Source organism: Grus americana, chromosome 13, assembly GCF_028858705.1.
Source record: "Grus americana isolate bGruAme1 chromosome 13, bGruAme1.mat, whole genome shotgun sequence".
Lineage (NCBI taxonomy): Eukaryota > Metazoa > Chordata > Aves > Gruiformes > Gruidae > Grus > Grus americana.
Window position 1 is genome coordinate 10,204,170 of NC_072864.1, and position 12,046 is coordinate 10,216,215.

At 41.0% G+C, this 12,046-nt stretch overlaps 1 protein-coding gene across 5 annotated transcripts in view; it reads left to right on the forward strand.

The window, feature by feature from the left end:
• The first annotated feature begins 1,452 nt into the window (after positions 1–1,452).
• BEAN1 (brain expressed associated with NEDD4 1) overlaps positions 1,453–12,046 on the forward strand; it is a 61,179-nt gene continuing 50,585 nt past the window's right edge. The window contains exons 1-3 of one of the 5 annotated variants that reach the window (XM_054841069.1): positions 1,688–1,740; positions 2,809–2,883; positions 6,594–6,699. Coding sequence is in view for 3 of the 5 variants with exons in the window: in XM_054841066.1 (XP_054697041.1) it covers positions 1,710–1,740; positions 2,809–2,883 (106 nt within the window). In the remaining 2 variants the exon portion in view is untranslated. Of the gene's footprint in view, positions 1,741–2,808; positions 2,884–4,917; positions 4,979–6,593; positions 6,700–12,046 lie in introns of those variants that run through there. The other 4 variants (XM_054841068.1, XM_054841067.1, XM_054841066.1 and 1 more) reach the window with 4 other exon arrangements.

A 12,046-nucleotide genomic window follows, 5' to 3' on the forward strand; every position in this document is an offset into this window, starting at 1 on the left:
ACTCTAAAATGAAGCCACGCAGTTTCCATTTATTAAAACGACAGAGAAGTAGTCTTTCAAGGAGTCAAATATTGAGGGGTTGAATAAATTAATCAGAAGATAACTTTCACAGCAGCATTTTGAAGGATTTTAGGGTAGGCATGTGTTAATTAAGAACCAAAGTACCGTAGTTTTGGCAAAAGGTACTGGTATCCCTGAACCATAATGAAATGTTCTTGTAAGTTTCCAGGTAACCTTCATTTCAACTGCCTTAGACTTGCTTAATGCCTGCCTGGATAAGAAAAAGAAAAAGAAAAAGAAAAAGAAAAAGAAAAAGAAAAAGAAAAAGAAAAAGAAAAAGAAAAGAAAAGAAAAGAAAAGAAAAGAAAAGAAAAGAAAAGAAAAGAAAAGAAAAGAAAAGAAAAGAGAAGGTGGTCAATGACAGCAGGAAACTTTTTGCAGAAAGACCAGAGTTTACAAGCTTTACATCCACCCCAAACTTCATTACAACTCTGAATCCATCACTGCTGAACCAAAGAGAAATTAAACAGCCTAGATATTGACGGTGAAGCTGTTTCAATGCGAGACAACTCGCTCACTGGGCTACAAAGCCACTCAGGGGCAGGGAAGTAAAGAAGGCTGCCTATGCACTTGTGGAACATCCATTTCCAATTCCCTCACAAGCAGTACCAGTAGGCCCCCTCTGCAAGTGCCTGCAGGGCTAACGCATGCACGGGAGAAAGAAACTACCAATATAACTTGGTTCCTAAAAAATATCCAAAGTGCTGACAGCACATGCCAAAAAGGGCCTTATTTCTTGGCATTCTTTACCAAAGCAGCTAATTATGTGCTTTTCTTAAACAACCAATTAGGAAAGCTCATATGCTTTAGTACCTGCTGCAACCTTATTTTCTGTGTCTCTAGTACCAGGGCGTTTGTCATTCACAATGAGAAACGTTTCCGAGATCCCTGGTAACAAGCTGATCTCAAGTATTGTTAAGTGGTTTTAGCTCTTACTTGGACTACATTCTTCTCCTGGCTCCCATCCAGCCACAGCAAATTATTTCCTCTGCACTGCTCAGATAATCCCGTCCATCCCCGCGGGTTTATGCCCAGGCAGTCCACTCCCTTTTAGCCAAAGTGCTGGGGCTAGACTCGGCTTTCAAAAGCCGTTATACGCCTACAGCTCCTTATCCAAGCAGCAAATCCCCGCAGCGCTCCTAACACTTTCCTTCCATTTCCCCAGGGACTGCGGAAGGAAGAAGGAGCTGGGCCGGGGTTACTCCAGGCCCCGGGAGCTCAGGAGCCCCCCCAAGCTCAGTCAGGCCCTCACATATGTGCAGTCCCGAGCACCCCACGGGCGGCCCGGCCCGGCCCGCCGTGCGGCCTTCGCCGGCCCCGCCGCGTCCGGGCCCCGCACCCCCCCAGGCCGGACCGCCCCCCCTGCACCCCGGTGCCCTCAGGCCGGGCCGCCGCCCGCACCCCGCCGGGCTGCCTCGGCTCCATCCCTCCCTGCCGCGGCTGGAGGCAGGGCAGGGGAGCTCCGTCCGGCCCCCGCGGGGCGGAGGTCACCCGCTCCCCCCGCCCTCCGCCCATGGGCGCCGGCTCCGTCCAGCAGCCGCTGCCGCTGCGGCCCCGCGCCCAGGAGGAGGCGGCGGGGCGCGTCTCTCGGCGGCGGCTGCGCCCGCCTCGCCGCCCGCCAAGCCGCCGGGGAGCCGCGGCGGAGGCGCATGGAGACAACAGCCGCCGCTGTGTGCTGGGGTAAGGCGCGCTGAGGCGGCGGGAGCCGCGCTGGGCGCCCGCCCCTGCCGCGGGCTGCAGCGGGGGGCCCGGCGGGGCAGGACTCGGCCTCGGGGGGCGCCGCGGGGCGGGCGGGGCAGCGGCGTGCCACGGCGGGGGAGGGTTTCCGCGGAAACTTTCTGTTACTCAGGCACCCCTTCCCAAAACAGAAGCAGCCCCCCGGCCTCCCCACTAGGCTGTGCCCCCCAGCGCGGTACCGAGCGGGGTGCGGCTGTGGTGGCAAGCACGAGGTTCGGAGGGAAAAACCGGCTGAGGGCGAGCGACGGGGAGGTGGCGGCAGGAGGGGCAGGAGCCGGGACCGTCCCCGTGGCATAGGGGACAGCGTGCTTCATCGGGATGTAAATACAACCTAGGCGAAACACGGTACCAATGCCGTATTACACCCGACTGACTATCAGGAACTCATTTTATATGCCTCTGCAGGAGCAAACAAGCCCACCTTTTCAGAAATTAAACATTTTAATATTTAGGACACGTTTTACTTGTGTGCATTTTGTTGCCTGCTAGTTAGTATAAATCTTTGAAGTGCAAGTTATAAATATCAAAGCTTAAATGCATAGGGGGAGTATGTGTATCAAATTTTAGAATAAATTTATTCTAACCCAGTTTGACACGCACACACGCCTAATGTATTCAAGATGCACTTAAACAAATTAGGAAACAGTTATTGTGTTTTACAATGGTAGGTGCCTGTTTCAGAGAGACTGATGAATGACTTAACAACAAAAATTAGCATATTTATATAACAGTGTTGTTTATACAGGGGTTTTTGAAGCTAAGAGGCATTAAAGTCCTATATAATACCATTTCCTGAACTGGAGTGATTCCTGGAAGTACGAAGCAAGGACTTGCTTGGTTTTTTCACCCCCATTCAAGCTACATCTGTGTGTATATTCAGTCTGAAACATGCAATCCTGCCCCAGAGAGTGGGTACACGTTAACAACACAATGTGTCTTCTACTGACATCTGATTACAAAACCAAACCAAACTGCTATTAAGGATCTTTTCTTCTGTTTTTCCCTCCTTAGTTCTTTTCTTCCATCTTCCTCTCATCTCTGGAAGCTCCATCCGTATTGGAATAGGCAGCAATTATTCCAATCTCTGTAAGTAGTCTGTTTTTTTAAACTACATTAATGGCATGCCTTGCAGTCATGTACAGCTGTAGGAATATTATATTTAAAGTCTTCTAGCAGATAAACATCAATCCATTAAAAAGCAAATAGCTTCCTGACTAAGAAGACAACTGGGTTAACAGAAATAGACTTAACCTTGTGATCTTTATACAGACAAAACTCTCAGAAATGCTTGAGAATTGTCTGAAATAGAAGACCATAAAATTTAGTGTCAGGTACAAGTACTTCAATATTTCCTTTTAAAAAAAATAAAAGAAAATCAGATCATCCTTTTCAGCATTTTCTCCCACAACAACAAGTTAGCACATAGCTGCTAAAACTGATTTACAAATTGAGCACAGTGACATCAGTCAAAATTTCTATCATTTTGGCACACACTAGTGAAACAAATGTGGCTAAAAATTACTTCCAGTCATTGAAATGTAACAATTCCTGACATTTGACTTCCTTCTACTCTCCTTTTTATGACTGACTTTTGTCATTATTACATGAAAGTTTTCTTAAAAGGAAATATAACATTATAGGAGCCAATTCTGCCCATGTCACTGGACCTATTTGGGCAGAAAACCACACGTATGCAGGACAGCAGAGTAGCGTGTCCAATCTCTTAGATGAAAGAATGCATAATGATAAAAATATCTGCACAACATAACTTTGGTAACTAGGAGCAGAGTTTGGCTGGTAAAGCTGAAGACAGTGCAAAAGCAAGTAAATGCAAAGTGTTGTCTTTCACATTGCCTGGTAATCCTTTAAACTTCTAGAAAAAACATGTTAAAGTTGGGCTCAAGAGCAAGTGCAAAATTAGTAGCTGCTAATTAAAATTGTTTACCCTCTGGCTACCTAATATATGACTTAGGTGATGCCATTTAGTCATCTAAAATACATAACAATATAAAAATAACAGGAAATTGTAAATGCTTACATTAGTACAGCTACATGTGGCAGTATACTCATTTATTAGTGAATTGTCTGTAGACTTGTTAAAAAAATAACTTGTAAGGTGCCTATGTTGTTAACATTGCAAAAATACTGTTTAGATTCTTTTTCCGCAGAACTGTTGGGTTTACATTATGCATGAAATGACATTTCATAGCACTTCATTACGTATGTAGCCTTTATATGTTTAGTTTGGGGATTCATATCAGAATAACACATTTCTTATCTATTCTTTGCTTTCATGTTCTTTGACCCTTAAGCTCAGATTTTTTGCCATGGCCTCTCCCAGAGAGACCGCTTCTTCATGGCAAGACAACTTTGTATTGCATTAACTTTAGATTAGTGGAGTTTTGTAATAGAACTGTTGCAGCAAACGGTTCAGAGTAGTCAGAGTATTGCCCTCATTTCCAAATGGTTGCCTACATCTCTTCAAAATTAAGTGTTCTGAAGACAGTATTTTTGTTTTACTTTGGGCCTAGCTGAACCATACTCAGTTAAGACCAATGATCTGGCCTTCTACGCAAGGGCTGTCACGTTTAATTAATGTAATGCCTAGACTGTGGATGTTCTAACAACAACAACAGATCATATTAACCCAATACCAGGTGGGCATTAGCCAAAACAAAACAAAAAAAGCCCACAACAACCCACAAACCAAGCTGTGGCTTGTATTGTGCTTTTATAGGGAAAATGGAAATAGAATGGTGCTATCCCAGGCTGTTACCACGTACTACAGGAAGGAGACTATATAGTGGATTCTTCAGCTATACAGAATTCACATATGCTAGGTACTAGACCTGTTTACTCTCCCAACACTGAATTTCCTAAGCAGGTGCAAAGGCCCAGGAGCAGGACTGCAGCTCTTCTCATATAGAGTCGGCTGTGTCTCAAGAATACTGTTCTTATAGAGGACAAAGGGGTGAGGTCACACAAGTGAAGTCCAGGCAAACTAATACTCAGGAATGGAGCTGTGTGACTTCACACAGTACCAAGGCGGGTTGACAGTTTCAGCATTTAATAGAACTTTCTGATCAAAAATAAAATTTGCTATTTTCTTTGTTGCTTTAGATGTTTCTTTCTAAGAGAAACATTGGATTTTCTTTGCAAAGCATTTTTAGCTTTTGGCCAGGTACGTATATTTGTTTGGTTTTTAAAGTAAAAAGTCAAAATTATCTCTAGAAAACATTGATGACAATGAGTATAAATAACTATTCATCAGCAGTAATGAACCTCAGTCACTGTTTCTAATACTTAAATGAAGGGGGCCCAAAACTGTCAGAGAAGTAAAAAGGCAGACAAACAGTTCAACCCAAACTGCATGCCACTGCTGCCTCCACCTCCTCCCCAACAGTTCTGAGAGTCAACTCTGAAGAAATGGATTGTAAGCACAGGTAAAAGCAAACAAATGAACTGATTTTTAAATCAATTATCCAGATTGGCAATACATATTAGCTATTATAAAAAGATAGTTATTTTACAACTATTAAGTGACTATATAGTTATGCATTTAAATATTAGTAAATCTTCATGATAACCATATTGAACTGTGTCTCTGCTGTTACATCTAAGAGCACAACGAATGTCCAGAGATATATAAAAGGTTCATTTGGATGCATGAATCAGAAAAAAAAAAAATATATACATACAGCATTTTAAAATCCTGCATTAAGATTCCTGTGTTCTAACCTTTATAGATCTGACAAACTTACTCTTACTAAACAGAATTATGTCACAAAATCAAGAAGGAACAGCAGCATTCAGACTGTGGGTCTCCTCTTTCTGCATGAAAGCCCACCTCAGCCAGGCACAGGGACATACTTGCTACAAAGGAAAAGTGCAGAAAATCCTGATCCTAACACCCAGAGGCCCTTGAGTAGACACTTTGGATGGTGTCCCTTAGCATCCAGCTCACACACAGTAACAGCACAGCTGGCTGCCAGCTGTGTTGTCATTGACTACAGCAATATTAGCTGTCCTCTGAGACCCCAGAACGACAATGGAAGTTTGAATAAACTTATAAACAACAAATTCTTTCTGTACACAGCAAGAATAAAACACTCTCTCCACTGCTACAGACTAGGGAGTCTGTAGCCCTTGTTCTTGATGGCAAATACTCTGTTTTTCCCAGAATAGTCTCCAAACTCGGCCAGTTTAACACAGCTGTCTAGAGGCCAGTACTCCATGAACATAACTTCACATTTATATGCATAGGTGGAGCCCAGTGCCTCAGTTCAAACAGGTGAAGAAACTGGGTGATTTTGGATCAGTGCAAGTATCTTATAGTGGTTCTGTTGGCTGCACCAGATTTGAGACATACAGAAAGACAAGAGATTGCTTCAAGACTGTGCGTGGCAGCTTTGCTGTGAGCTGGTATCCTGGAGAGAGTACATTATGCCAGGAGGTTTAAGAGACAGACCAACAGATCTGCACCAAGACTTCTGCACCCCACAGCAGTATATTACCTTGCACTTGTGGGATGCCTTGAGAAGTGTCAGTGATCAGAGTACCAACTTCTAACACCTATTACCAGTCTCTCTCTTCTACTAACAGAATGCCAGAAACCATATATGTCTGTGATGCCAGGCAGTGAGGGAAACACCCGCTCTAGTTGCCCCCTCTTCTCTAAGTGCACAGCAAAGTTTAATCCCCAGAATAATCTGCTCTTTATTTTCCTTCACAAATGTTTGGGTTTTTTTCCCCTCAAAGTGTGGATGTTTTCTGAAGGCACCCATCTCTCCCTACAGTTTTCCACATTGCACTTCAGGCTTTAATGACTCCAGCTGTGCAGAAGGGAAGGATGTTCAAATACCTCCAGAACCACACCTTAGAATTCTTTGTTCTTCTCCCCTAGTAAGTCATATCCTGCTCAGTATCTTTCTGCTATCAATTTATTTTATGATGGCTTGAAATTGTCTGTTATATCAAGAATGATTTTTTCACCTTTTCATTTATTAGACTGGCATCTGCACTAGGAAAGTATCCATTTCTCTCTGAGCCTGACAATTTCTCATCCTCATTTATAAGGATGTAGGCTGACAACTCCCAATCATTCATTTCCACTGTAACTACTGACTTAATGCTTTAGTTTCAAGCAGCTTCTCCTGACTCCTACCTCCCATTCCTGATTTTTTTTTTAGTGGAGAGAATAATAGATTAGAATTCATTCCTATGCAACTACTATGCAAAAATACAGATTAGGGTCCAGCGCTGCTCCTTCAAATAAACAGAAGCAATGCTTTAATTTTCGAAGGGATCTGATCAAGCTGGTACAAGCAGCCATACTGAGAAATCTTCCCCCCTACTCTTCTCTGAGAGGTATGATTTTGACATGCTGAGTGCTATTAACTCTTGCAGTCTGACATTTCATTATTATATAATGATTGTATTTGAGCTAGATGTTCAAGCATCTAAAAATGCAGTAGATGCCCAGACGCCTTTATGCAGAGCATCTTTCAAGGAGAGGTAGGCACCTAATTGATCATGAGCCTACTGAGAGTCTCTATCTTCAGATGCTTTGAAAGTTTGGCCTGAAATTCAGAACTTGCAGAAGCAAGCAATTCAGTTGGCTTTGACAGCATGTATGCTAACAGTGATTTTAGCTCCAAGACTTAACACATATCTTGCTAGAACTTCCTGAAATCCCTCAGACTGTCTTAAAAAAAAATAAATATGACATTATACGACATTGAGGCACCTACAGTCTTTAAGGACCTGTGCAAAGATAATTCACTGGAGGACATTCCAGCCAAAGCCACTTGATCATTGTCTATTCTTAATGCAAATACTGCTTCTATGACACTTTGTTTCTTTGCCCTCTTTAATTCCAAGTTTCTTATCTTTTAATTGCTGTTTTTAGTTGCAAGCATGTTAATCCCTTTACTTCTATCATTAAAATGAGGATTTTCCTTTCAGCAATTGTTTTCTTTTTCATTAAAAGCATTATAAAAAGAAATAATGAAGTATGTGCCGTTTCAAAATTTTTTTTGCTTTTGAGTCTGTCCTATTTGCAATTAATCTTTTTTAGTTTCATGGTTTAAAGAGAAGCAGCTCTGTAAGCATCTGATCTTTACAGGGTTTCAGCATCCTAGCTTTATTTTGAATTAGCTGCAGAATCGTTATAGGATTACTTCTTAATTGAGATAGGATTACTTAAAAGACCCAGCTAAGACTGAAATTTTATCGCACTGTGACTGTCCTGCACAAAATAACTGGCCTTGTCCTTCCAGATTGCAGGTGTCTAGATAACACAAAAGGTGGGAAAAGAAAAAAAAAAAGCTTGGCAGAAAAGTTAATTGCTTTAGATTACATAGCAATTTAAGGAGAAAACAAAGCTCTCCTGGCTCCTGGATTGGTATCTGTCCATTACTTGGCACTGATTCTTGCTAACAAGATACTGCACTAGCTATTTTCTCTTGTAGCATCTTTTTTTTTTTCCAATCTTTGTCCAATCCCATATCTGTCTTTGTTCTTGGGGTTGAAGGAACAGACTTGCCGCAGGACAATTTCCAGAACATTTATTCTGCTTTTACTTTTTCATGTGATTATTTTATGTAGCTGAATTAATTGTCCACAGACAACCTGTCACCCATCAGGCTCAGACCTGATAAAGAGTAATATTCTGAAGTTACACTTAACCTCAACTTTCAGTTCCCACTTACTTAGGACAGAAAAGTAGCTACAGCTGGCCTGTAATGTTTTTCTAGTTAGATCACAAATGCAGGTGGGTCTCCCTTCCACTGGGGAACCCAAGAGATACATAGAAATGACATATTTTGCATCAAAAAGTCAAACACTTCAGTCAGTAGAACAGCTTTCTGAGTCACCCTAAGTCATTTAATAGGCTGCTTCCAACACCAAAAACAGCCCCCAACGTTCAGAATGGGTTAAATCAGAGATTTCCACAGCAAGGACTCAGGATCCTAAAGAGATGAGCTTTACAAGAGAGATCCCAGATCCTCTCTGGGAGAGAATAATGTGGTACATAGCAGAGCACCCAGCAGATGGCAAGCTATTTAGTCCCAGTTGGAAGACTAGGTCTTACTAGGACAACCTCATATTGAGTGTTCTAATCCACACTTAACCGTCTTTTAGCAGAGTTCAATATTTTGGGCTAAATGCTCCCCATTTATGATTATTTACAAGTTAGACTACTGAGATACACAATGGCCATTTTCACTCTCCAAATGCACACAGTATGCAAGTCATTGGCCCAAACAACTGGCAAGAAGTACAAGACTTTTTTAATAAAAGTAGGTCATAGAAAGCCCAATGCAGAAGAGAAGAGACTAGAGTTTTTAGGAATTTGTAAACCGTGTTTCCTTGTTGTCATCTTAATGTGTTGCCCTGAAACTTGCCTCCAAAGGTACAGTGATTAGACAGCGTACTATGCAATCCTCATTCCCTGTTCAGCAAACAAATGTAAAAACCCTGCAGACTAGAACAGACAATAAAAGCTCTGAATGACAAATTAACACTCCTGGTTTATTGCAGGTGCCACATTGACAAGTAGCCCAACAATATCTAGTCATTTAGTATTGTAATTATAACTCTGCATCAGAGACACACTGGGAGAGGAATGTGAATCCAAAGTGATTTCTGTTCTGGCCTGGAACTTGGTGCTAGAGAAAAAACACAAGCTGCAAAGAGGAGCAACAAAGAGTAGCTATTTGAGATGACTTTTATGCATCATTTGAAGCATATGTTAAACTACGCTAATAATCACGCTCCTCACACTAAACACATTTGTGAAATCAGATGTTCCTTTAGAAAGAATATGGTTCATTCAATAATAGATTGAAAAAGCAGTTACAACATAGTCATGCTATTGTGCGCTGGGGTACGTGCTGTGTAGTACATTTCTTAGCATCAGTCCCAATCAGAAACTGTCCCAATGTGTACAGAGAGCACAAAATCAGAACACCACCAAAGATTTTGTATGTATGTAGCCACTTTTTCAGAAGACTTTGCTTTTAGAACAGCACAATCCTAAGTGGAAACATGAGTGGACACTTTACTTTTGCAGCTTGATCCTATTAGCCAACCTGAAAGATGTCTAAAAACCTGATAGAAATCTGAAATAAAAAAGAAAAAAAAAGCCATGTTCAGAGCTACATTTCTGTGCTTCTGATTAAAAAAAATGTTGTACTAAATGAAGCAAGCCATAAATTGGAAATTTTCCCAATGTGGGAGACATAAGATCATGCTTCAGGAGTGCTGGAGCATCTATAGAGGTAGAAATAAGAACTTTTTCCCAGATTTTCAAACATGTAAAAAACTATGATTCCCAAATACAGCCAAGGACAGCATGGTAAAATGCAGGGCTAAAGGTAATAGCAAGGTACCTTAGTAGCATAGAAATGACATCTTGTGTTTGTCCTCTGATTTAAGGTTATTGTAAATTTCTTTAGTTGCCATCAATACAAAAATACTAAGGAATTGAGGGGCACAAGAAGTCACCAGAGAGATAAGAGTCTCCCTTATATTGTGTTTTGCACAGGTTTCTGTGTCACGCTTATCTAAATTGCATGAGCACAGCAGAGCATTAAGCATCAAACTAATATTTGCCATGTGTTGTTTATTCTCCCTCTCATCCTCTTGCCAAGCTCAAGAGTTGTTAAATTATCTCGATGTCACTGGAGGATCCTTCTTCACCACACTATCTTCCTGCAGCTGGCTACAAAGGTTTCAAAGCCAGGCTGCAGGCAAGAATGAGGAGTATGATTTTCAGAGAGTGCAAAGGGTTATGTTGCAGAGAATAGTTCCTGCTGGTGGATGATCAGGGCATTATCAAACTCAGTAGTCGATGCGAGAAGTGTGTACCCACTTTAACAGATATATAATTCAATGGTCATTTGAATTAAAAATTGTCATTACTAACATAGGAAACGTATATACAATAGCCATAAACTATTATGTGTATTTTAATGGTGCAGGTTAATTTTCAACTTGTGAATTAATGATATGCATCACATTTATATAATATTGCACCTTAACCTAAATTTTATCTGATCATTTTGGTGTTGTTAAATCACTAATTTTCACTTCACAAATTAATTCAAATATGCGCTGATTTAGAATACAAACCTTGAAAACCATCAGCATGCCACTGCGTGGCACATTCCAGTTGGGAACAGGTGGGCTTAGAACTGGGAAGTGCTTCTGCAAAAGAGACTTTGTTATCTCTCTGTCATCTGTAGTAAAAATTGTTTTCAAATCAATTTTACCTCAGGGTAAATCATGCTTTAAAGACAAAATACTTTGTGCTAGCCTCCACTGAGATAGAAACATCATCTTTGGAAGTAATGCATTTTCTCACAAATGAAACTATCAGTCTCAAAAGAATTTTCATTGCATAAAACTTAAAAATTGTTATTTGTTCAGTCAGTACCACACTGAACGCGATGCCTACCTCTGTCCCTGCCTGCTGCATGACTATAGCCCCGTGCCTCAGTTTCCTCCTAAAAAAAAGCATTTACATATTTTTAGTCTTCATGGGTTTTTTTCAGTTATTTTGCAGCTCCCCTTGAGAATAGATGGAAGACTTGTATCATCTGGATTCACAAAAGATATAATTGTCTTTTACTACATCTGGGAAATAAAGCTTTATGGGATAGGTTTGCACACGCCTTTTTTGTAACCATCATTGTCCCCCACTGCTTTTCAGTCCAGAAAAACTGGATCTGCCCATATAATTTCTTATAGCTTACAATCTTAATAGTTCTCCCTGAAGATGATAAAACATCGCAGTGGTTTTCTAGCATTTTCATAAAGACTGTATCCCAAAGTGACTTACACAGTTCAACAACAACTAGCAGAAACAGAAAGCATAGTATTACTTTCTGGATGAGAGAGAAAAGGCGTTTATTTTTAAGTGACCTTCAAAGTAGAGCCAGTAAAGCGGTGAAAAGTAAGACAGGAATTTTATGTTGCAGGAACTGTAGAAAACTTTCTTACATCCAAAGAGTGCTGACATAATAGCCAGTGATAGAGGAGAATTGTGTTGAACTAGTAAAAACAGGAACAGTGAACAAGAAAGATAGGAAAGGGTGTAGACTGGAGCAAGTTCAGAGAGATTTAAATAATTAGGGCGACTTCAAACTAGATTATGAATTAAACAGAATTTATGGAAGATATACGAGATGTGTACCAGGACCGATTACTCCAATAAATTTGCTAATATATTATTTTTTTCTTCTTG